General features: G+C 42.7%; 5 protein-coding genes across 5 annotated transcripts; 3 read left to right on the top strand and 2 right to left on the bottom strand.

Annotated features, from left to right (window-relative positions):
* Positions 1-154: 154 nt before the first annotated feature.
* On the bottom strand, positions 155-5,984 carry arpc1a (actin related protein 2/3 complex, subunit 1A). Its single transcript, XM_071522822.1, has 11 exons — positions 5,679-5,984; positions 4,888-4,981; positions 4,422-4,526; positions 3,824-4,046; positions 2,929-3,036; positions 2,683-2,786; positions 2,468-2,576; positions 2,137-2,212; positions 1,845-2,038; positions 1,209-1,299; positions 155-1,087 (listed from the first exon to the last, which is right to left on the bottom strand). Exons 2-11 carry the CDS (start codon positions 4,949-4,951, stop codon positions 1,049-1,051), a joined length of 1,113 nt encoding a protein of 370 aa, XP_071378923.1. The 5' UTR covers positions 4,952-4,981; positions 5,679-5,984; the 3' UTR covers positions 155-1,048.
* Positions 5,985-6,126: 142 nt separating this feature from the next.
* Positions 6,127-8,264, top strand: LOC139646939 (lipopolysaccharide-induced tumor necrosis factor-alpha factor homolog). Its single transcript, XM_071522741.1, has 5 exons — positions 6,127-6,247; positions 6,846-6,928; positions 7,083-7,214; positions 7,819-7,993; positions 8,141-8,264. Exons 2-5 carry the CDS (start codon positions 6,868-6,870, stop codon positions 8,253-8,255), a joined length of 483 nt encoding a protein of 160 aa, XP_071378842.1. The 5' UTR covers positions 6,127-6,247; positions 6,846-6,867; the 3' UTR covers positions 8,256-8,264.
* Positions 8,265-9,166: 902 nt separating this feature from the next.
* LOC139647470 (proline-rich protein 18-like) lies at positions 9,167-10,021 on the top strand. Its single transcript, XM_071523366.1, has one exon. It carries the CDS (start codon positions 9,167-9,169, stop codon positions 10,019-10,021), a length of 855 nt encoding a protein of 284 aa, XP_071379467.1.
* Positions 10,022-12,620: 2,599 nt separating this feature from the next.
* abcg2b (ATP-binding cassette, sub-family G (WHITE), member 2b) lies at positions 12,621-19,552 on the bottom strand. Its single transcript, XM_071523028.1, has 15 exons — positions 19,401-19,552; positions 18,251-18,310; positions 18,006-18,123; positions 17,702-17,857; positions 17,369-17,526; positions 17,085-17,236; positions 16,648-16,740; positions 16,317-16,468; positions 15,762-15,913; positions 15,134-15,223; positions 14,554-14,678; positions 13,583-13,737; positions 13,355-13,444; positions 13,163-13,215; positions 12,621-12,768 (listed from the first exon to the last, which is right to left on the bottom strand). The coding sequence occupies exons 1-15, from the start codon at positions 19,550-19,552 to the stop codon at positions 12,621-12,623; spliced, it is 1,854 nt and encodes a 617-aa protein (XP_071379129.1).
* Positions 19,553-20,483: 931 nt separating this feature from the next.
* hapstr1b (HUWE1 associated protein modifying stress responses b) lies at positions 20,484-24,077 on the top strand. Its single transcript, XM_071523017.1, has 4 exons — positions 20,484-20,875; positions 22,357-22,437; positions 22,594-22,869; positions 22,988-24,077. The coding sequence occupies exons 1-4, from the start codon at positions 20,680-20,682 to the stop codon at positions 23,224-23,226; spliced, it is 792 nt and encodes a 263-aa protein (XP_071379118.1). The 5' UTR covers positions 20,484-20,679; the 3' UTR covers positions 23,227-24,077.
* The last annotated feature ends 1,352 nt before the right edge of the window (positions 24,078-25,429 follow it).

The following is a 25,429-nucleotide window of genomic DNA, read 5'->3' as shown; positions in this document are numbered from 1 at the left end:
CCATAAATGGCATAGTTGAACCCACTACTCATATCTAAAAATAGTTCTGAAGTACTCAGGCAGAAATGTGAATTGCAGAATTTTAAAAACACCCACAAAATGTAGCATTGCATAAGAAAATCTACTCAAGTACAGCACATTCACTAGTGGTAGCTATTTATTACCCCGCTCACCCCACCCATCAAGAGAGGCAAATACAAAGGAAGAGGACAGTTGAGTGAGTTGTGTACTGTAAATGTATTTCATCTTTATTTCATGTCTAGCTCATGATCAGTTACATAGAAATCCTCCATCTTGTTTTGTGTTGTTTTTAGTGTAGTAGCTACAGAAGCCTAATGCTGGCCAGCCGTGACTCCGCACAGGGTTTAGACGGCTGCATTCTCTCTCCACAATCAGATCCCATACAAATCCCCACAGCCAACCAGCAACATGACCTCAGAATATCAATTACCAGTGTTCTGATCAAAACAATGACTTCACCTGCTGGAAAATATTTAGTACCTCCAGGAAGTAAAACACCAAGTGTCTCCTATCTACTAAACATTGATATTCAGAGATCACATTAAGGTTTAACCTGAGGTGAAATACAGTCTGATTTTTGGGTAAAATGCACCTTTTAGTGTTCGACTTTTGGTACAGGAGGTTAGAGAACATAAAAACACACATTTCACGTCACGTTTAACACGTGTCAGAGGCCCTTCCCACATCGACCCCTGGTTAGCCTTCATTTAAAAACAAACAACAAAAAAAAACAATCAACAGTGATGTCACACGTCAGCTCAGAGTGTGTGTGTGCGTTTGTATGTGTGTGTGTGTGTGTGTGTGTGTATGTGTGAGAGAGAGTGAGAGTGTATGCACACGCGCACAAGGGTGTGTTATGGTCTGATCAGTGCTTTAGCAGACACTCTATAAGGTGGTCAGTCATGTATGTTACTGGCTGCATCGTAGGAGCAGAGGAGGAGAGGTGGGCAGGAGAGGGGTGAGGATTTTTGGCGGGGGGGGGGGGGGGGGTGAGGCGGCAGCGTCTCTTCAGTCAAACACGATTCCTTCACATGATGCGGAGACCCTGGATAGAAGCTTCTAGACTCTGAGGAGGTAAAACACACAGGTACAAACAGCATTTAGGAATGTCACGTGGAACCAAAATAAAGAGAAGCTCAGTCTGCTTGTGTGTGTGTGTGTGTGTGTGTGTGTGTGTGTGTAAATACCTTGAAGTCCCAAATGGTCATCGCTCCATCGATGCCTGTGGTACAGAACTTGCGACAATCCCTTTTGTCTCCCTCGTAGATAGACACTTGGCTGGGGAACAGACACATATGGAGGGTTTTAAAAAGGTGTGTGTCCTGCCTCCATGCTGCTGTGCTCAATTCACTTTCAAATTATTACAGGGTTCATACAGAAAATGTTAAATCAAATTCAAGGACTTCCAATGACTTTTTCCAGCACAATTTTTCTGTTCATAAGGACTTTACACAAAAGCAAGAAACATTTCCATAAAACCTTACTGCATTTTAACAACCATCAATACTTTAAATCAATTAAATGTTCATGCGCTCTTAAGTCAACTTTCCCAGAATACATTGGTCTTCTTTTCTGCAAACATTTTATTTCTTTATTAATTATTATTTAACTCTTTTTAAGTACTACCCCAAATAACAGGCTTATTTTCTAGGTATTCTATTATTTTAAAAAAACAAAGGTAAATGCAAGGACTTTAAGCACTTTAAGGAACTTGTGCAAACTGTTATTACTGTGAGGAAATATTTTTTTTTTAAATTAAATTTCAACTTTAAAATAAATTCAAAGTTGCATCCTGCTGTGCTCAGTGGGAGTGTGTGACCTACGTGATGCTGTTCTGGTGCAGTGTGTCCAGGGCAGTGTTGCGGTCCTCGGTGGTGGCTCTCTTGTCCATATTCCTGAAGCGCTCCATGGCAGAGATGTTCCTCTGAATACTCTGCTTGGGGAGGTCAAGCTTTGACACAAATGTCAGGCTTCCACCATCGTCACAACGGAACAGCATGGGGCAACAGTCGTGTCCCTGGACGCACAAACACAAAATAGATTTAAATGGCATCCCTACCTGAGACATCTGTGTATTGAAATGTGTAACGAATAGTGTGTACGTTTTATTCTTACCGCGGCTACCAAACTGTTCTCTGAGACAAAGATGACACTGAGGAGGGGAAGGAACTCTGTCTTCAGCTGCGAAGGGCTGAACACACACACACACACACACACAAACACACAAACAAACACACAAAAAGATTAACAGTAATTTTGACAGTCAGTTGGTATATTTAGGGATTTCACTGAGGGTTCAGGCAATTCCTGAGTTATGTTTGTGACTTATGCCACGTAGTTGGCAAAAGATTGACTACATTATTCCCATGACTAATTTGGTTGATTAATATGAGGATAACTCCTGGTTGCCACACTGAACAATATCAGTCTGTCCATGCAGACTTACCTGGCGGTCTTGGAGCTGTCCACCACAGTGACAGTGCTGTCATGGCTGACCCAGGCCAGGCGGTTACCAGATGCTGAGAAAGAGACAGAGTGGACCCAACCCCCTCCACCTAACAGAGGACATGCATAAAAAAAGACATCTGGTTTAGCTCAAAAGGCGATTTCAAGTGAACTGAAAGATGATTTTAACAGCCACACAATAACACAGATATAGACCTGCTCCTCCAAATTCTGCTAGCACAGCCCCAAATGGCATCTTGCTGCCCCAGGGAGTGGGGCCTGGCTTCTCTTCCACCTCCTTAATGTAGGCTGAGAACACCCTGCAGGCGAGAGGGGGGGTCGGTGGAAAAGGCCAAAAAGCAGAAAACAAAAGAGGGTGAGAGGATGTTAGCATGTTTTCAAATCTTTGTCTCTTGTGCCCCATAAAAAAATAAATAAGCGTTGTATGGTCATGACTTTCACCTGCATTTGAAGTCACAAGAGCCGGCAGCCAGCAGGACGTTGTTGGGATGCCAGTCCAGACTGAGGATGGTGGAGCGGATCGGCTTCTTGATGTGCTTACTCACCCACCTGATGCACACAGAGAATCAAAAACATTTTTTAACTGAGTGATATACAAATACTGCAGCAGTTCAAGTAAACTTGTGGTTAGGTTGTGTGTAGGGCTGCACAATCAAATCACAGATAATCATACATCGTGATTTTATGTTTCAATGATTATTAATCGTGTAATTTGGCTATATTGAAGTGTTATATTTTCAATTGCCCTGAAAGTCCTGGTACAGTATATCAAGTGCTTCCAATATGCCTGACCAATCACAATCTTTAATGCACAACATGCACCAATGTGACCAAACAAGAGTGAAGATGGAGAATCAGGCAGCTACGGTGGCAAAGACAGGGAGAAACTTTACATAGATACATCTCTGAAAAGATTTAGCAACAAGCAAAAAGAAAAAGAATGGACTGGCCCAAGATGAAAATCCTTCTCCTGAGTCTGAATGTGAAAACGTTTTTTTAGTTCGTCAAAGTGGATCATTGACTGTCATTTCGAGATACTTTGGTTTTAAACCAGGTGACAACAAACAAGTACAAATTCTGTGCAAAGTTTGCCAAAGGATTTTAGCTACACCCAGAAGTAATAGTAGCAAGTAGTAATTAATTATTTAAATTTTGTAAATAAGGACCACAATAAGAGTAAGACAGTAAAAGTGAAAACAACTTTATAGCTGCTGCTACTTTGACAAATACTACACTAAAAAAGTGAAAATGTGTTAAGGTGCAAAAGTGCAATTAAATTTTTTTCCTGAAACCTAGACAAATGTATTTTTAAACTGCCAAGTATCCTGAGTCTCACCAGTCATTCTCAGACTCAAAGTAGCAGACAGAGATGAGTCGAGCCCCACTGCCAACTGCAAACTTGTTCTCCAGTGGAGACCACTTGACAAAGGTGGCGGCTCGGTTGATCCTGAGGATGACGAGGGTTGGCTTCCACACCCCTTCCTTCTGGGACCACACATAGGCATTACGGTCCGCTCCACAAGTCACTATACGGTCACTTTTGGGAGCCCAGTCAATACCTACAACACAACAGAGAGACAATAACAAACCTGAAGGATTATACTGAAGCAAGCAAAGGACAGAGAGTGAGTGATTAATGATTTACTTGTACAACAATCATAATGAGGCGATTCATGAGTGAGTACTTGTAAGCTCAATAGACTTTCATACTATAGAGGCATAAATCTTTCATCTGTAAACTCCCTGATGTTAACAGGGACACTTCTGTGTCTAGTGGCAAAAAAGATGTGATATTAATGACAATTCCAGAAATATTTGTTTTTGCTTGTGGGTTAGTCATGGCAACACTGAAGAGGATTTACTATTTAGACATCAAATAAGTTAACTAAAAATAATTTGCTTAAAATAATTTCATAGGCTTAGTGAGTGAATACCTGTTATGTGTCCATTGTGCTCCTTCAGCTCATGGGTCTTCACCCACTGGTTACCACTCTTCTTATAGATATGTACTTCATGGTTATTGGGACTGATGGCAATTTCTACAGAAATGAGATAATAGATAGATGGTTAACACAATGGATTTAAAGATAAGAGCAAGCTAGATCAGTGCCTGGTGTCAGCACAATACCAAGCTGAAGTACTAGATATTTTAAGTTCACAAATCCCAAGAATGAACACTAGCACTGTTATTTTTGTATTGAAAGTATACTCCTAATCAAATATCAAATAAAATCAAATAGAATATTGACGCATCGAAGAAGATTAACAATTAAAAAGGTGTATATCATATTCAATTTTAATGAATGTCAATATCATGTATGTTTTCAAGTTAAGCACGTCTACGTGGTGTGTAAAACTGTATTTGTACACCCACAGAAAGGTGGAAAGTTGGAGCCTTACGTGTCCTGTCGCGGTTCCACGCGTGGCAGGTGATGGGCTCCAACAGAAACTGATGTAGGGACATCTTGCCTGGGTGTGGTCCTTAAGTGAAACTCTGCTAAGTCACACAGAAAAACTCGTTTTAGCAACTAGCCAAAATCTAGGCAAACAACTGAACTGAACTGAGCCTCTTTCGGCTTTAACATTTCAGTTTTCACTGTGTCTATAAAGTCGGTCACAGTTTGCAAGTGGGACAGCTGGCTAACTTAGTAACTTTATCGCGACGCTACCTAGATTTAGAGATTTAATTTGTTAGCTAGCTACATTAGCTTGGTTACATTAGCTAAACCCCATCAGTCAAAACACTGGATGGCTGCTACTACAAGCTAACGTTATCGTTGGCTAATTTATCAAGCTAGCTAACCAACTTGCCCGACTAGCTAAAAATTTCACCGGTACAAGCGAAGTGTTATAGATTGTTATGTATTAACGTTGACTGGCATTGATAATTACGTTAATCATATGCCATGACTTAGGTTTGCCACCTAACGTTAGGTTAACATTATGTTAGATGTTCGCTAGCAAACATTACTACTCGGAAGTGAATTAAACAGCTAACTGGTGCTATTTAGGCCTGGTAACCAAATTTGCCATTTCGGGAAATGTACTGACGTGTTACTATCCACATATTCACCATAAGGCCTGTCTTCTTTGAATCGGACCCCGGTTTTTCCTCGGAGGACATGTCACAACTCCAGGTGGTAACGTTATAACGTTAACGATACAACCCGCTAGCCTGCATGCTAACTTACCTTGTCTGTCCGGTCCTGCTTGTGTGCACTAGCCGGCGAGCTAAGTTACGTTGGCAAGGAAATGCTAGATCGGGAATGGACTTGAATTCGCGGACTCTGGGCAGTCGACACGAATTCGTCCGGGAATGTTGAGGGAATGTCAAGACGGCCAGGCGGATACGACCGGGCGCATTCGGCGAGAGCCGTCGGTAACTCGGCAGCAAAACCCTTGGTGACTAGCTGACAGCTAGCTTAGCATCACGCTAGCTGTTACGTTCAATTGAATAACCTCGTTCACGTAGTAGTCTCACACACAAACCCCGACCGTGAAAGGACTCCTCTAGCGGCTCAAATAGGAATTATCCGAACTGAGCAGGGCAGTTAACGCCATCTAGTGTATATTAGACAAATCTCACCCAAAATTGAGTTCAGCTCTCCCACTTGTGAATAGCACAGAGTCAGGCAGAATGCTTAATGATCAGACCTGGTGCTAAATGTGTGTCACCCCATTTAGGAGATTTGATTTAAGGGTGCTCGTGGCATGATGCGTTTAGGATCTACAGTACCACTTCTATATGAATTGTGATTAGGTAGGTAGTAGGTAAGAACCATTCTGAAGGGGTTCAGGTGCCTGCTCAAGTAGGCTATGTCATGCCCAGTTCACATCTTTCAAATGTCACAGTGGTATCATAATGAAATCTACAAGGTGTGACTGGTATGTGCAGTTGTATGTTTATGTTATTTTCAATGAACTGCAAGTAGGAGCATACTCATAGTGTCCACTGGGTGGTTTATTATTTTGTTGTCAACAGATTCTATATCAGTTTTGTTGATAATAATACCCATTTCAATCTTTTAAAAGTCATTTCTCAAAATGACATGCAAGCCATTCCATTTCTTTCTGTAGCTGGTGTAAGTAAGAGGCCTGTTCACCTGTTGGATGCAGTTTTGAGAGAATTGGTTTCAGTTACCATTACTTGCACTAGCATTGCCACTTGCACGTTCCAATTCTACCATATTCCTATAGGATTATCCACCAACTGGCTTCTGGGTAATAAGTTCTTTAACCAATCAGAGGAGACTCCAATTAGCATCTCTCCATCACACCTGGTAGGCCTACAGATGATGTGCTGCTGGCTCCAAACAGCAAAACACATACACATTCACACTCACCTTTTTCTGTTGTAGCCTACGTCACCTAGCCAGTGAAATGGAATCATTATCAAAAGTGGATGAACCATTTCCTACACCTCCACCCTACTTCATACCAGGTAACATCTCATGTCAAGGCCCGTGAAGGGAAAGATTTTGATGGCAAGATTAAATTAAACACATTAGTCATTGCTTGGTTTCAGTGTTTGAAAAGTTTTTCAGTCAAAAAAAAATAAATAAAAAAAATCCTGCAACGTGTATGCATTTTTCTAGATGAAAGTCAAACACAGCAAGATGTGAGGATCTACCATATTCACTCACCCTTCAGCCCTCCACCGCCTCCTCCTTTCCTCTCCTTCTCTCCTGGATCTAGCTGCTCCAGCAAAGCCCAGCCACCTCTACCAGGTAAATACATATTCATACACATTGCCACCATTTTGAGTTTGTAGAGTAAGTCTGTATGTCACGTTTTCTGTGTTCATATTGGAGTGAAATTCCTTCCCCTACACAGCAAATTGTCCAGTGTGTGTAGTTAGGTTTGATTTTTGGAGTTGACAAGTGTTTGTTTGTCCAGCTGATATGTCTCTCGGGCAGGTGTTCAAAACTATCTAAACATGTTAATTTAATCTTGATGGGTGTGGTCTGGCAAGGTGTTGATTTTTACACCGAGTTAAATTACACTGACAATTTTGCTGTGTACATGTGATCGAATAACACACTTTTTAAAACTATTTTGCTGGATTATTCAGATACAATTTGCAAGGCAGTTTGATTGCAAAAGTATGGATACAAACATAATTTACACTTTTTGAAATGATGATTGTGGATGACAATATTTCAATACGAGTCCAGTAATCACGTTTTCATGGTACTAATCAGATGATGTTAATGAGTTTGAGTGTTATGTTGCTGATTGCAGTTAAGAAGCAGATAATTGTAATATGTTACGTTTTAAAAATAAACATCCCATCTAAATCCTCCCCATTCCTCATCACACCCTCGTCTCTAGTGTCTCCCGTCCCTCGGTCTCCTCCCAGGTTCAGGTTTGTGAGCTATGAGACGGAGCTGGGTCGCTCTCCAGGTCTGACGACGTGCCCGTCCTGTCTGACCCAGGTCACCACTCAGGTCACACACTGCGTCGGCACACACGCCTGGCTCATGTGTCTCGTGTTTGTACTGTGTGGGTGAGGAGAAATTCACACGCAATCAAATACACCTACCTGCATCTGGTTATCTAATTAAATCAAACACACACACACACACACACACACACACACACACACACATTCAAAAGCTGGAGACTGACTGATATTTTGTGTGTGTCATTGCAGGTTGGTGTTTGGCTGCTGCCTGATTCCATTTTTTGTAAGCCATTTCAAGGATGCCTACCACACTTGCCCTCGCTGTCAACGGGTCCTCCACATACACAGGAAGACCTGCTGCTGATGAGCTCACAAACACACACACACACACACACACACACACACACACACACACACACACACACACACACACACACACGGCAACACACACATGGAGGTTGACCTACCAACAGGTTCTTGCCATGTGTCCTTCCACTGAGCAGAGTTTCGACCACACTCCTGCAGTGAAATCTATGTGGTAAAGAACTGGCTCCAAGTCAGTCAGCATAGATCATGCTTCAAATGCATATGAGGACAGAATGTGTCATTATGTAGATTATGTTTTTACATTTTAACTTTTAAGTTGTTTTGCAGCAACTTAAAAGAATATCAAATGTTTTCTTTATCAGTCTTGTTTCCATGTTTCTTGGATGTATCTTGCTCCCAATAAATGATATCTTAATTAATTGATCTGCAAACTGAGTTGCCTCTGAGCTTTTCTGTCCCTTGGATTTCACCAGTGCACTACTGTTCATCACTTGATGCACAGATACTGATTAGCCGCATTACAATTTTAGTTTTCTGTAGTCATCAATACATAGCATGTGTGGATTATGTGTGCATGTGTACCTGTGCTGTGTAGTAACGTGCTCTCACTCATGACACCAGAGGATTAGAAGTGTAGGTTTATTTTAGATCTTTGAGCCTTTAATGAGTAAAGACAACCATGTGAGATGCAGGAAAACTCTCTCTCTCTCTCCCATGCCACACCCTCTTACTATTCAGGTATAAGAAGTTCTCACGGTGTCAGCTGTCCCAGGAAGCACCAGTAGCAACACATCTACGGTCTGCTGACCCTGCATGGCCAACGATGCATCAGAGTATCTTACCTCCCTCAGTAAATCAGTTTCCTCCTTGATTCCCTCTACTTCTTTCTTCCAACACTTCAAACGCAAAACTGAACTCCTCTCCTACCTGATCCTGTGTGTTTCTAAAATGCCGTTCATACCGCCTGTGTCGATTGCACGCCCGCGCTCTGTCTCTGTATCAGGACTGACTGGGAAAGACAGACCCATTAACAGCACTTCATCTACAACTACCTTGGCCAAGACTAAGGCCCCAGTAGAAGACAAGGGCAGCTCAGTGAAGGAGCGGCTGGCGTTAAACATTAAGCAGCTGGGGAAGAAGAGCCAGCCCAGGAGCCGTCTGCCAACTGGCAAGGGAGTCTCAGGGGCAGAGCTGCTTGTGAAGAGCAGAGACCGACTGTTGCCCTCATCACCAACGCACTCAAGCAGCTTCCCTGCCTCCAGCTCAGGTGAGTCCCTGTCTAAGATACAGCAGCACAGCCATGGCAGCCGCAGCTCTGTAAAGACTGAACCAGAGGTGAAGACCAGGGCTCGGCATCAGGAGGAGGCCCGCTTCACACTGACTCTCACACCTGAGGCTGTTCTGCTGCTGCAGCGGAGGAGTAATGAGAGACATCAACGTTTGGCGGCCAGAAATGCTGCAAGTGGAGCCGGCGTTACCAGCAGCGCCGCCGCAGACTCCAGACGGAGGCGGGAAAATCTCTCCAAGAGGCATCAGCCAGGAACACGACACAGCGCACCGAGCAGCAGAGTCAGCATGAAAAACAGTCACAATGACGCTGAACCAGGAGACATTAGCTCACTTGTGAAAATATCACTTTTGAACGAGCAATACAAGTATGATGATGTGGAGTACGAGGAGGAGGACTGTGGTGTCGATGAGCGTGTGGTGCTGAAATGCACTGAGTGGCTCCGTGGGCTGGAAAATGCACCGGTCACAGTGGGGAACAGCATGAAGGGTGCAAACAGTCTGAAAAGTTTCTGAAGGATGAAATGAAACTAGAATTAGGCTGAAAACTTTAGTTGTGGTCCTCCAACCTGGGCATGAACTGCAGTTGACTTCTATTTTTGTCTTGGTTATTTACTGTTAGAAGTGTGTTCCTCTATGTGGCTCCGCCAGGTGGATTGAAACATGTCAGACATTTTCCACAGGAGTTTTGCAGAGGAATACTTTTTCAAAACTATATTGAATTGAAATTGCCTGTCATCTAAAGCAGTGTTTCTCAACCTTTTTCCTATCAAGGACCCCTAATTTAGTCCACATTTGGACCATGGACCCCCATTTGATGAGATTTTGTCTCTCGGACCAAAATCTGAGAATATTTTTATTGTTAGATATGATTTGTCCAGAATTCCATGACTATCCGTATTGTAGGTAGAGAGATGACAGAGAATGATCAAAACAGTCATTCTGCTACATTCTCTAACTGTGTTAACTTCTTGTAAATGAAATAATGCTGAAGTTTAACAATTCATCCATTTGCTGGGGACCCCCTGGAACCCCCTCAAGGACCCCTGATGGTCCCCAGACCCCACGTTGAGAACCACTGATCTAAAGGACAGGATTGTGATTATTAGACATCTGATTTTATATACTACGGTATATCTAAAAATATGTGTGCCTTTGTTGAAGTTTTTGTTAAACTGGCAGCAGTCTCCTGTGAGCTTTTATCAATGTTACTCAAAGTCAGTCAGTGGGGAAATAAAACAGAATCCTAAAGCTACAGTGAGACATGTAAAAAGCTCTGCACATTTGACCCCTTAATCATATCAACCAACCTCTGATGTGCATTTTGCATGAGCTATATTCATTTGTCAATAGATAATATTTTTTAAACTTGTTTTAAACCCAAACATTACAACTCATTGGGTTATTTGAATAAAACATTTCAGTTTGGGACACAACAATTCCATTTCAGAATCATCACAAAGCATCTTACAACTACATAAATGGAATATCTTGCATGTGATTTAGAGAAATGATTAAATTCTGTGTTGATGTGTAGGCTACTTGATTTTCTAACAAGGTGAAACGGAGGAGGCTTCTGTCAGATTTTTTAAAAACTAAAACACTGGTATGCAAACTAGTGTCTTGATCCAGGAATCCACTGTGTACAGGGCAGGTTCTTTCTAAAAAAAAAAAAGAGACTATACCTTTAATGATCTACATAAGAAAATTTACTTTTCATGGACTTCCCCTGCTCAGAGAGGTCAGAGGTCAGGGTCAGTCACAGAGCCGCACCCCTGGAGCTGGGTGTCTTGCTCAATGTCCTTGATGTCCTTCAAAGGGACTTGAACCTGGATCCTCTGGGTGAAGGACAGTATCCTAAAAACCAGACTAGACCAGCCTGCTGCCCAACTTTACATGAAAGCCACTAATCCAGTATCTTTCTACACAAAAATACCAAGGGCATGGATCAAAAGCTTATTCTAGTTATCTTACCTCATTTAATGTCTTATTCAAAGTATTCTCTGATTAGAAAAGGTGAGTAATACTAGTATAAGATGGCTTCTTGTATTGTTTTTCATGTGTATACCATATGCCCTCAATTCAAGTTGCACAGTTGTGAAGTGTGCACCTTTACATCTGTACATCTGATGCAGTGGTGCTTACATCCAATTGCTGTTAATTAGCTACTGAGTTAGTTTTGCCAGACTCCTAATTTTGTAAAACTAGCATTAAGCTTGTAACAAAAAGGGTACATGACAACGGAAACATGATGGAAATTCCTTCTCCACAGCTTTAATACAGTAAAAGAGGGGAATTTCCACATAGAGGCATGGTTTTATGCAAGAAACATTTATCATTTTTACCTGGACAATTGTATGTAAAATGGCATATCAGCAAAATATATGCTTGGTTGTTGCTTACTTGGAATATTGTATTTTTCTGAACAGGGTTAATATAGGGAATATTGTGTGCATTTAGTCACTTTGTCAGCATTGTATCAGAAGACTCAACAAGACATGTTCCTACATTGTGTCATTTCAGTGAAAAAATGAGATCCACTTTGGAGTCCCCCCCTAGAATTGTAAAAAACAAACAAACAAAAAACCAACAACAAAAAGATAACCCATAAAATGCTGATTCTGTGAATCTGATTTTTGTCTGTAAAGAAACAAAATAGACAGGCTAGTTAATGCTCTGCTCTCAGATATCTCACTCACTATAAGAAGGTTTGTAAGGACTTAGATGTTGACTTGGCTGTGCTGTACATTCCCTCGTGCAATGAGCAAGTGTGCTTAGTGACAGCTTATCCAGTTTGGAGTCAAATGCTACAACACGTGTGTGTGTGTGTGTGTGTGTGTGTGTGAGTGAGTGAGTGAGTGAGTGAGTGAGTGAGTGAGAGAGATTCTACTTACAATATCTGAATAAAAACTGAACTTGAAGAATAATTAAAGAACACAAATCACATGGTTACCTGGTGCACTTACATAAAACTATAGCATTCTTGTATTTTTCTTTACAAAATGACACTGTATTTCATTTGAAATCTGTCATTCAATAAATATGAAAAAGACCCATACTGCTGTGCATAGTTGAGATAGATACATAAACAGACAGACAGACAGACAGACAGACATCATTTCCAGCGGTTGATTCGTCGTAGCTGCACATAGGCCAGGAACATGCAGACAACTATGATTCCCAGCAGAGCCACCTGGTTCTGCCAGAATCCCCAGACAGAGTAGTCGATGTCCTGGCCACGCAGGAACAACTCGCCTGGGATACTGCAGCACAGACAGAGAGGCTCAGTGTGTGTGTGTGTGTGTGTGTGTGTGTGTGTGTGTGTATGACTTAAGTCACTTTCAGGGACACACACCAGACTTAAGACCAGTTGATTGGGGACTGCTTGTGCAATTGGGGACAAAAGCCATGTCCCCAATTGGTAAAAAGCTGATTTTTGGGTCAGTGGTTAAGGTTAGGGTAAGGGTTAGGTTTAGACAAGTAGTGGTTATGGTTATGGTTAGGGTAAGTCTCCAGGAAATGAATGTAAGTCTATGTAAATACCCCAAAAGTGACATAAGTAAGACTGTGTGTGTGTGTGTGTGTGTGTGTGTGTGTGTGTGTGTGTGTGTGTGTGTGTGTTCTAAGGAGTGAATAAGTGTGTCTCTCAGCACTCACATGGTGGTGTTGCTGTAGAACAGCTGTCCTGTCATCTCATTAATGAACGCAGCCTGAGTGAGACAGAAAGATTGGGCTGAACAACTTTCTCGCTTTGAATGCAGAGACTGATTCAGTTCAACCCCACCTGCCCATTCCTCTAACCGCACCCTCCTCCTCCCCCCTCCTCTGCCTCTTTTTCACATGTCTTACATTCAATCCATATCTGAAGATACTGATCCATTTCAGCCAGGAGAGCCAGCTCAGCATGGCATTGAGATTGACTAGATACCCGCCAAAGACCTGGAATGGGAGGGGAGAGGGGGAAGGGAAAGAGACGGAGAGAATGATGCACTTGTAAAGAATTTTGCTATATTTATAAGAAGACGCATGATCATGATCACAATGGTGTGTGTGTGTGTGTGTGTCTTTGTGTCTCACCATCATGAAGACAAAAGGTAGAGCGATGAGGATGTTGGCCATGGCGAAAGAAGACACACTAGCTGAGACGAGGAAGGCCAGACTGACTCCAGCCAGACTGACCAGAGACATGGTCAGCGCAAAATACAGGAAGGCCACGAAGGCAGGCTTCAAACCTGGGAGTGTGGTGGAGAAATGTCAGTGGGAAGATTGAGAATTGTGTGTGTGTGTGTGTGTGTGTGTGTGTGTGTGTGTGTGTGTGTGCGCGTGTGCGTGTGTGAGAGAGAGTGTGTGCGAACATGGCCATCCACAAATTGCCACTTAGTGGTGGTGGAGAGGCTTGTACATTTCAATAAACCCCAGAGCGATGCTGCCGGCAGCTCTGCTCCTGATTGGCTCTTCCATGGCAATAAGGTCAGAAAGAAGGTTCCAGACCAATCCATTGGCACTGGGAGCATCAATTAGGCAGACATAACAAACTGGGATCGGGCAGCTCCCCATTATCCGCATTTCATTTCTGACAACTGGAACTGCTGGGGCTGAAGCCAAGACTGTGCAGGGAGGGATTATGTGCACTTCCTTCATACTTTTTCCATTCACTGAATAAGCTGTTGATTCCCTGCAAGTCTTCAGCCATGGGATAATTGCGATGGGATTAAATGACTGAGAAAGGTCATGGACTGGGAGCTCTTGGGATAGCAGTGATGTGGGCATGAGAGTCATTTCAGGGATGGAGCCCAGAAACAGCATCTTACTTTGGCAACTGTCTGCAGGTGGAGACAGGAGAGCACCCATGGGTCCAAACTCCTCAGCCTCTACATAAGGTGAACCAAACAGCGCCTGTTCCTCTCCACGCTTGGTGACTAGCTGCAGCCAACAAGGTATTCTCCTCGCAAAAGTATGCATCTGCATGTGCCTATATACTATGTATTGTTGGTGTGTGTGTGTGTGTGTGTGTGTGTGTGTTATGTGTGTGTGTGTGCGTGCATTACCCATCATATAGTAGGCAATGGCTGAAAACACAAAGATAGGGATGATGCGGTTGGGGATGAGATCAGCAAAGATCTTGGACAGAAAGTAGACAGACGTACGATAATACCCACTAGAATTCTCATGGCTGCAACAAACAGACAAAGAAAAACAGCGTGACTGATGTGAAAGCATGAAAAAAATAACTTTGCATTATTCACAGGAAATCTGTGAAAAGAATAGTTTACACTACAAATAGTTAACAACAGAAGTTAACAATTTGTATCACATCTGTATATTAATTTACTATCATAAAAAGCAAATACCATACACATAAATCTATCTAGAGATCAGACCTCTTCACATATGTAGTTTGCAACAACATGAATGCATTATGCATGGCCTTAGAATTCATGACCATCTTGTGTACATGCGCACTCCTACACACACACACACACACACACACACACACACACACACACACACACACGCACACACACACACACGCACATGCACACTATATGCACCTCTCTTATCTATATATATAAATCTTTAAATCACATCTATATATATACTATATGCACACACTTATCTTTCACTCACATGAAAATTGCCCTCTCATTGATAAAGAGTTCAACAGCAGAGAGATTCCCAAACACCATGTTGATGATAAGGAAGAAGAACGCTCCAGTCCTGACGAGAGAGAGAGAGAGAGAGAGAGAGAGAGAGAGAGAGAGAGAGAGAGATCTAATTACCAACTATGTGGGAAATGCCATACTGACCATCTGGGGACGAAGGACAGACTACATACACCCGGACATGTGTTTTTTTCCCCATAAACTTGAAGCGATAACACCATCATAAAGTTGTTTCCTCATCTAGTCATCACGTTATCTCATCTCACTCTTCGTTTAACCTTAAATTTAGCCAACATGCCCTAGTCTTTGCGTATATGACCTTCATGTTTATAGTTAATGATTGTTTTTTTGGCTCATCACTATCACGCCTCCAGTGTGTTAGAATATACTTTAAAAACCTAAAAACAACAAACTGTGGTATTATCTTCTACAGTGGTATTTATTAAAGTAGTTATCTAGCACTGGGGCCTCAAGCAAGGCTGAGGAAAGGTATGTCAGCTGCAGTTACAGAGGAAAGTGTGTACATAGGTGAGAGCAGAGCAGGTACACACAGTTAAACTGTGGTATGCAGCTATGCTGCGGGGTTGGTTTACCTGTTCTGCAAAGCCTCAGGGAGCGTTAGGGGCATTTGGAAATATATGAGTCCCACCAGAAGGGCAAAAAAAATGTTGAGAGCCATCTGGGCGTAAGAGGTCTGGGGGTTCCTTAGAGTGTTCAGAACTGTCCTGCCACACACCACACGCATCTGTCACACACACACGCACACACACGCACACACACACACACACACACACACACACACACACACACACACAGACACAGATAGAGAAATAGGAAAATGTTTTTTATGATGACTAGGGTTCATTTGGCGGGTAGCCAAACACACCCATGTAACAGCAGACTGGGCCAGTCTTAAAATGAGACAGATTTGATTTAGTTGATTGAACGCTAGGACATTATGGTTATGTCATAGGTTTGATTCGATTTCTGTTCATCAATGACAAAATTAATAAAAACTGACCTTTTCATTCAGTCAGCTGAAGAATTATTTTGCATCACTTCTGAATGTCAGAAACATGTTTTGTCATCCTTTTCTGAATGTCAGTTTCCCCTGACCCAAGTGAGACGCAGAGTGAAGGTTAGCTGACCTGGTAGCAGAAGGAGGTAGCGTAGTCAGCCGTCTCCTCCTGACCTTTGACCCCTTCACCAGTGGCCCGGCTCACATGGCCCAGCTCCTCCAGCACATTCTGGCACAGAGGGGATTGGCTGTACTTCAGTGCCAACGGGTTCTTACACTCCACTGGGTGGAAAGAGAGAGAGGCCATAACACATGGCAATGTTCTAGATTAGAATAGACCATATGATAAAACTACCTCTTTTATAACAGTCATGAACTCTCTGTTAGTGCTGTATAATTTATCTGTGTGTGTGTGTGTGTGTGTGTGTGTGTGTGTGTGTGTGTGCTTTGTGTAAGTGCACCTGCAGTGAGTGACTCTAATGTGGATTTGGCCTCTCCATTTGTGATGTCCAGGAAGAAATCAGCAGGGTTGTCAAAGGACTCAATCTGGTAGCCTATACACACGTACACGGAGACACACACACACACACACACACACACACACACACACAACATGCATCTGTATAGTGAGTGCTTCTGTAAAAGCAAACAAAATCCTATTTACATCACTTTGTATTTCAGTCCCGAAAGAGAACAGAAGTCCACCTTCTAGGCAATATCTGTTTTATTTTCATTTCAGATTAAGCTATTACAATATCATATATATAATATATAAAATTGCAACACAGTGCGACATCTGAGATAGCTGACTGTCAAAGCATTGCCACTATATAGCAGTCCATCATCTTACCCTTATCTAAATAAGGATACATTTTATGATTTGATAACACACACGTACCTAGCCGTGTAAAGTATTCCAAGGCCTTGTCTGCCGCCCCGGCGTACACCACCTCCCCTTTATGCATCAGAGTCAGCTGGTCAAACTGTCTGAAGATGGAGTAGCGTGGTTGGTGGATGGAGAAGATCACAGTCTTGCCCCTCCTAGACAGCCTGGATACACATTTGAACAGTTTCATATGTCAATATAGTCACAGGGTTCTCAAATAAATAGACAGTGAAGATGCTGCAGCAGACCTATCATATGACTGATATGTGTGTGCTCGTGTGTGATTTCTCGTGTACTTTTGCAGTAGATTGATGATACAGTTAGCAGTGTTAGAGTCCAATCCGGTGGTTGGTTCATCCAGAAACAGCAGAGCGGGAGCAGTGATGAGTTCCATCCCGATACTGCACCTCTTCCTCTCTCCCCCAGATACACCGCGCAGAAACTCTGTCCCTATCTGTGCTCACACACACACACACACACACAGTTTAGACCCCAGAAAAAAGTTCAGACTTTACTTTTTTGTGCGCTTTATTTTGTAATTTCCAGTTAAAACATAGCATGAGCATACATAGCTGTACAGTGAGTGATATGTGAATATGCTGTGTTTGCTTGTGTATGTAATACTGTACCTTGGTGTCTGCGCAGTCTGTTAGCCCCAGGTCTTGTATGATGGCATCCACTCTGCTCTTCTTGTCTGCGGAGGAGTGATGCCGGGGGTTGAGACGGAGGTTAGCGCTGAACAGCAGGTTCTCCCTCACACTCAGAGTTCCCATCAGGATGTCATCCTGGAGACAGAGGGGCGATGGAGACAAAAACATAAGACAATCGGATTAATCCAAAGTACATATTATCTGGGTGTACATGTGTGTGTGTGTGTGTGTGTGTGTGTGTGTGTGTGTGTGTGTGTGTGTGTGTGTGTGTGTGTATGTGTACCTGAACCACATAGGCAGAGGTGAGCCTGAGGTCAGAGGTGACGGCCTTGCCATCCACCAAGACACTTCCTTGGCGCAGTCCAGCTGGGTCCTTCCTCCCTGCAATTACATCCAGAAGCCTGACGAAGAGAGAGACAATAAATGTTTATGTGGTTGTTTGTTTGTGTGTGTGTGTGTGTGTGTGCGTGTGTGTATGTGTGTGTGTGTTTGTTGTCACTTGATTTGCATGCATTATATGCTTCTTACGATGTTTTTCCACTCCCTGTTGGGCCCATGATGGCATTCATCCCAGGTCTCATGATGCCACTGCAACAATCAATCAGACAAAGACCATGACCACCTTTACAAAATAAACCACATAAATGTCACTTTCTTCACTTTCTGTCACTTTCTGTCACTTTCTGTCACTTTCTGTCACTTTTCTTATGATATTTCATTTGATTGATTTACATTCGCACATCAGACTATCATGGCTTACATTCAAAATTTTAACTTATATTTATTTCCAGACATTCAAATTTGTCTGCAAGGAATCATACTTGCATTATTGAGTTTTTCATTCTTCTCTATTGCACTGCAGTACTTAAGACTTAGATAATTTGTTGTTCACTGTATTGCATGTGTGGTATTCCAAAGTTGCATTACCTTCCATAAGATCTGATTCAGTTTGAAATTTCATCAAATATCTCTCTGACAAACATCCTTGTCAATCCAAAAACATAATCCATCAGTGTGACTGGAGTGATGTCCATTCATAGAAATATCTTCATTGTTCTTTCTAGGCAACAACTGCTAATAACAGTAACAACTGATGGTGAGTTCCCAGGCAAGCAACTGAATTCAAATGAACAACAACAGGAATCAAGTAGTAGAATTGGAACTGATGTCTCTAAACTTGGATTTGATTAGGCCTGACCTAAGCAGGAAGGATGTTTTAAGATCTGTGAACTGAATGCCCCCTGGCCCAAACTAGGATAAAGAAACAGAGGAAATGGCCTAAGGATAATATAAATGCTGGGTTGACTCTGGTTGTATCTGCAGATGACATGGTGGTTAAGACCCCTTCCTCCTTAAGATCTAACCCCTGCCAGAACATCCTTGACTGTGGCTCCCCTTTTCTGTCTCCCTCTCTATGTTATACAGGTTTGATGAAATGAAAAATTGAACAACACAGGCATTTTATAACTTGTTATTGTCAAATATTGAAGAACATAACCATAGTGCATATTTGTATAAAAACAGGAAGCTATGGCCTATGTGAGTTATGTGCCGTAATAACCGCAGGCACTGATAATACTGTTAGCTAGATTACTGTGTCTGAAACACACCTACATTTATGCACACACACAAACACACACACACACACACACACACACAGGTAGGTATCATGTCCTACCTTACATCTCTGAGGATGTATTTCTCGGGGCCTTTCTTGCGGCAGACCCCCCTGCTCTCCCGAACACAGTAATGCAAGTTGCTGAATGTGACTGTTGGTCCTCGCTCCTGGAAACACTCCTCATCATGAACAGTCTTCTCCCTTTTAGACATCTTCAACCACAGCGGTGTAACAGCAGAGAGAGAGAAGGAGCGACAGAGAATGCTTCAGAGAGAGGTGCAGTCTGACACCTGTGCAGTCGGCCAATGAGAAAGGGAGAGCGATAGAGAGAGCAGACTGTAATCGTGAGTTTCTGTTCTAAACTCCTCTGATCTTTGGACTCCTCGCTCGCTTAGCCGGTACAATTGTGGTTGTTCTCAGTAGCACAACACTGAACTTTGCCTTCCCAAATCACAGCTGGAGTGGCAATTGAACCCATGAAGTACTGCAGATGCTATACCTGATAATCACTGATGAAGTTCTCAACGTAAATCAAGTAACAGCGACAGGCAGCTGACAGAAATGCATTGTTTTCAGAATGCTGCTGTCATGTTTGAAGTTATTTATTGTTATGTTTGGATTATGATGTGGGGAGATTGAAAACGTATTCAGTACTGTCTGAGCATAACAATTAAATGACTGATATTCTTGTGAAATATCAAACATGTAATAAATTTAATAACAACAATAACAATAGCTATCATCATCATCATCATCATCATAATCATCATCATCATCATCATCATCATCATCATCATCATCATCATCATCATCATCATCATCACGCTTGCTCCTTTTCCTCCTTATTACATTAAACCAGGTTTATACATGGTCACGCTGCCCCCTGCCGTCCAGAACGCTGTATGGCAGACTAGAGCGAATCCTTAAAGGGGCGGGATCAACGTTGTTATTCTCTGACCTTTCTTTTTTTTTTACCACTGTCCAATAAAGCTTCGAGGCTGACACACAGACCCGCCCCAAATAATTACTGTAGCCAATGGCCTTTAGGTACGGTGGAAAAACAGGCGGAGCTAGGCAACATGCACCGTGACGTGTTTTCAAGAAATTCTGAGGTGTTGTCATCGCATTCCTTAGTTTGATGTGTTTGACACTGGGCGTCCGGGCTGAGCAGAATTTATTCACAATGCGGCTCTAACAGCAACTTTCTTGACAAATTGTGGAAATTGTATTACATATTTCTCTTATAGAACAACGGCAAAGTCTTTTAAGTGCCTACCGAAACAAATAATCGTATATTTCAGACGAAACTTAGCTTATGTGCTACTAGCTAACGTTAGCCATGGAAGAGAAGAAGGAGGAGGGAGAAGCGGAGATCCAAGAACACGGCCCCGAACATTGGTTCTCCAAATGGGAACGGCAGTGCTTAGCAGAGGCCGAACAAGATGAACCAAACGAGGAAGAGACGGAACAAAGCCAGCAGAAATTGTGGCACCTTTTTCAGAATTCAGCCACCGCGGTCGCACAGCTCTACAAAGGTCTGTACCAAGCTAGCAAGCGAAGTTCAAGTTAAGCTAGCTGAGAGCTAACGCTAACGGAAGCTTTCTTGCTAACATAGCTAACGTCCCTGCAGCGGTGCTGGGTGGAGAGAAACACAAAGGGCACCAATAGCTAGGCTAACGACGTTAGCCAACTTTAGCTGCTTAACTTTAGCATAACTAGGTTAGTATTTCGATATTTGATTGACGCAAGCCAGCCGATGCTCTTTTAATAGATCACAAAATATGACGTTGATGTAGTCAATACGTTTGGCTAACGTTAGTGTTATAATGGTGTGAGCTCGTTCCGTTGCTAACTTGCAGAGAGCTAACTGGTTAAGGTTAGCAACCGCAAACACCCCATCACTGTGTCCATGTCTAGGACACAGGGCTGGAACTTGCTTGGTGGCCTAAGCTGTCACTAGACTACCTGAGCTAAATAGATCAGCCACCTTAAGCGATTCCCATATAACCGCCTAACTTAACTGTATGTACAATGTTGTCGCTGTGTTGAGCATATTATGTTCCCTACACAGACATAACATGGCTCACACAAAAATTGTTTTTGTCCATCCGTAACAGTTAGCTCGTCAAAATGGCGATGCACAGGGAGGAGTTCCCCGAGTGAAAACAACTCGTTTGTTGACGATCAAACCCTGTGATAATTGTCGTATTGGTTTGGTGGAGGTAACGACTCAAAACAACATTTTTTACTCGAACATTGAATCCACCGCATCTTTGGCTGATAGCAGCATTGTTGATAAGCCCCAGAACAAAATGGCGAAGGGATTAACGTAAATGTTTGCTTGCTAAAGTCAGATCCGAATGATGAGCCTGTCCTACCCTGGTCAGTGTATATAGTGGTTGACGTGATTTGACTAGTATTTACCGAGAGTAATATTACTGTGAACACGACTGACTTGCACATCAGCTGTAAGACCGGGCCTGTTTGACCTTAAGAACAGTAAGCAGGATACCTCAAGTGACATGGCTTAGTCCAGTTTGCAAGTACTTGTCAAGTGCAGGCATATGGTTACACTTTGTTCAGTCAACTTGCTTGATTGGATGTTTTTGCATCCAAACAGCTTCACAGACAATATCAGTAATGCTAGATGGACCCCTGTACAGAGCCAGGTTACCTGTAAGGATTTGCAGTTGAGTTTGGACCTGGTAAAGGATGATGGGAAGGCCAATACCAATTTTAGGACATTTACCCAAACTGTAGCTGGAGTTAGTAGGGCTTTGGATATGCTAATATTTTAACAGCCTTGTATTGTATTGTACTGTTTACACCAGACCAGCACAGTTGAGCTTGAGTAAATAGTGTGTAAAATCTGCATGTTTCAACTGTCACTTGTCATATCATCCAATTCTTGCTTATTGGAACTTGTATGGCAAAGACAGATGTTATCATTTCAAATGTTATTCATCACAAACCAACTCATGTTTTTTATTTTTTTTTTTATTTATTTGATTTACAGATAGAGTGTGTCAACAACAAGGCCTCTCTCTCTGGGTGCCCTTCCAGAATGCAGCCACAGCTGTCACTAACCTCTATAAAGGCAAGTAATTACACTCTTCACACTTTTTTCACTGTATATGTGCGTATGTTTGTGGTGTTTGTGATCTCCAGGAAGTGTGTGAGAATATAGATGTAGCATGAGCTTTGATTCTGGTGTCTAAATTTACTAAAAGCCTCTGTCCTTGTGTGGCTCCAGAGAGTGTTGAGGCCCACCAGCGGAGCTATGACCTGGGTATCCAGATCGGCTACCAGCGCAGGAATAAGGAGGTGCTTGCGTGGGTGAAGAAGCGCAGGAGAAACATTAGGCGAGAGGACCTCATCAGTTTCCTGTGTGGCAAAGCCCCGCCCCCACGAAACGCTCGGGCCCCGCCGAGAGTTGCCATGGTGTCAGCAAGCCGACCATCACCCCCAGAGACGGGAAGCTCTGTGGAGACGGACTTGCAGCCCTTCAGAGAGGCCATAGCACTACATGGTGGGTCAAAAAGCTACTTTCAGGTCTAACCCAGCAGGGAGGTTGTTACATTATATGGATTTCAAACTCGAGTGTTAATATAATCAGTTCTGGCTTCATGTGTGTGTTTCTTCTCCAGGTCTGAGCGGAGCTATGGCAAGCATTTCTGTTCGTTCTGGTGCCCCGGGTTCCCCAACACACCCTGCCCAATCCCTCAGTCGCCGTAGAAATGGTCTTCACGACGTGGACCTCAACACCTTCATCGCCGAGGAGATGGCACTCCACTTGGATTCGACAGCCAATCGTAAACGAGGCCCGGCCCCCTGTAGTGATGTCATCACAGACTCACCCACTCACAAACGCAACAGGATGCTCTGAACTCTTCCTACACCACTAATCCCTCCTCTGTCCGCTCCTTGGTGGCCGACTGGACGACTGATGAGGACTGATGCCTTGGCCGGCCAATCGAATCTTCCTCCTTTTCATCTTTATTGCGATGCTACAATAAAGAAAAACACAACTATGAACACCCCACTTATTTTTTCCCTTTCTATCTTTTTCTCACTCCTCGCTTCAGGTTTCTCATCCATCCTCCCCACACCAGAGTTCTGTTCCTTTACAGAAAATTGTCCTTTCATGTTTCCCTTTGGTTCCCTTCGATAGATCTGATAGGATTGTAAGGGAGCACAGCACACACTTGAGATTCTTGCGTTGCAGAATGTTGCATTTAGACGTCGTTTATTTGGCCAGGCTCCTTTGTGCTACACATCTGATAATCAGATGAACTGGGCTGTTGCCTACTACTCACTCCCCTCTTCCCTTATTATTGCTCCCCTTCATTCCTTAAACACTTAAGCGTACCTCCTCCTTCCCCTCCGTGGAGTGCTGGCCAAACCAGACTGGACTGAAACCTGGGCTCGCTGGCAGGATCTTGTTTGGATCCTGAGAGGTCAAACTGCCTTCCTGTTTTGTAGCCCTTCTCAAAACGCTTGTCAGCGTGTGTGTCTCAATCTGCTGCTGCTCTGTGTGTTTTGCGTATCTGACAGCAGAACTGCCACTTACTGTGTTGTACTCTTGTCTTTGCCTTTGAGGACGCTGCTATCTCTGGTTGTCGTGTGACAATGAGTGTGTGTGTGCGTGTGCGTGTGTGTGCGGGTGCAGGGTTCAGCACACACTTGACCGAATTATTTTCTCTTTTATTTTTTTTATTAAATGCATCATATAGCTATTCCCTCTTTTCTTTACTTGCTGTTTGCAGCCCAAACCAGGGTTTGATCACAAAGCAGGTCAGTCCAAGTTACACAGCTAATTATGACTAACATTACAGGCGGACTCAGCTGACACTTGAATAGTGGTGACAAGAGATTGAAAGCAAGATGTACTTGCTAAAAAATGAACAGAATTGCTCACCCAAACAGCCCCCCCCAACATTATTGCAATTTTCTAATCCAATCGTAACTAAAAATATGGATATTTTCATGTTTACAAACAATCCAAATTTATATTCTTTTCAGCTTCAAAATGTTTTGATTCATAACTGGCTCTTGCTTTGTTGTCGGTCTTTGCATAAAGAGCTCTGACAATGTCTTTCAGAATGACTGTTTCAAATCCTGCATTTTACCTACCATTTTGTTTACATTTGGATTAATAATTGGGACTTAGAGTGGCTGAATCAACTGGTGCAAGTGCATTGCCACCCTTCTGTCTCTTGAGGTTACGCAAGAGCTACTTCACTGTCACACTGGTGATTCTACCTTTTTAAATCTAGAAAATAATAGGGGCCGATGCCTGTGAACCTAGAAAGCAGTAGGGGCCGATGCCTGTGACATTTTTCATTTGATTCTTCTTTAGTTGGATCATGGCTTATTGGGTGCGACGGTTCAGTAAGGCTCGATGCACTTGTTTTATTTCCTGTCATCTGAGAGAGTGAACTGCTAATTTCAAACACTGCTTTGTGATACAGCCTTGTCTAACGTGTGTAAATAACATGTAGGTGCTGTTATGATGATATGTGGTACATATTGTAAAAAGAAAGAAGTGCAAATCCATTGGGATGTCCATGTACAATAATGATTCTGGCATTAAAGAAAAAAAACAAGCGTTTAAATAAGTCCTGTCTTTGAGTTTTCTGCCCGTTGGATCTGAAGTTTTCTGCCGCTTTGCATCATCTCTTTGCTTAGATCTTAGTTCAATGCAGGTTAATCTTTACTGTCAAAAGTGATATTTCTCTGGATTCCTGTGGGCCTATTTTTAAGAAAGTGAGGATAAAAATTGCAGTGAACCTGAAAAACCTTAGGCGCCTTTGTTCCAGTTATTTCACCATACCGGTACCTGTCCTGTTAACAAATCCATCTTTTTCCCCTCCATTGTTCCTTACTTTGTATAAACCCTGTGACAGAACTGGATGTGCTGTGCATTTTATGTTTTTTATGATCCAATGTCAGTTACCAAAGAGTAAAGGATGAAGGATTCTCTGAGAGGGCAACATAGTGACTGTATGGTATAAACCCTTACTGTAACTGCTGTATAGCTGAACGCCGATGTCAACAAATGACAACCAAGAACTGTAATGCAGTACAAC

The sequence above is a fragment of the Centroberyx affinis genome, unplaced genomic scaffold, assembly GCF_046629955.1.
Source record: "Centroberyx affinis isolate AG114_WGS23_722 - 3 ecotype Tasmania unplaced genomic scaffold, CSIRO-AGI_Caff_v1 ptg000100l_1, whole genome shotgun sequence".
Classification (NCBI taxonomy): domain Eukaryota; kingdom Metazoa; phylum Chordata; class Actinopteri; order Beryciformes; family Berycidae; genus Centroberyx; species Centroberyx affinis.
This window is presented reverse-complemented; position numbering and strand designations above follow the sequence as displayed.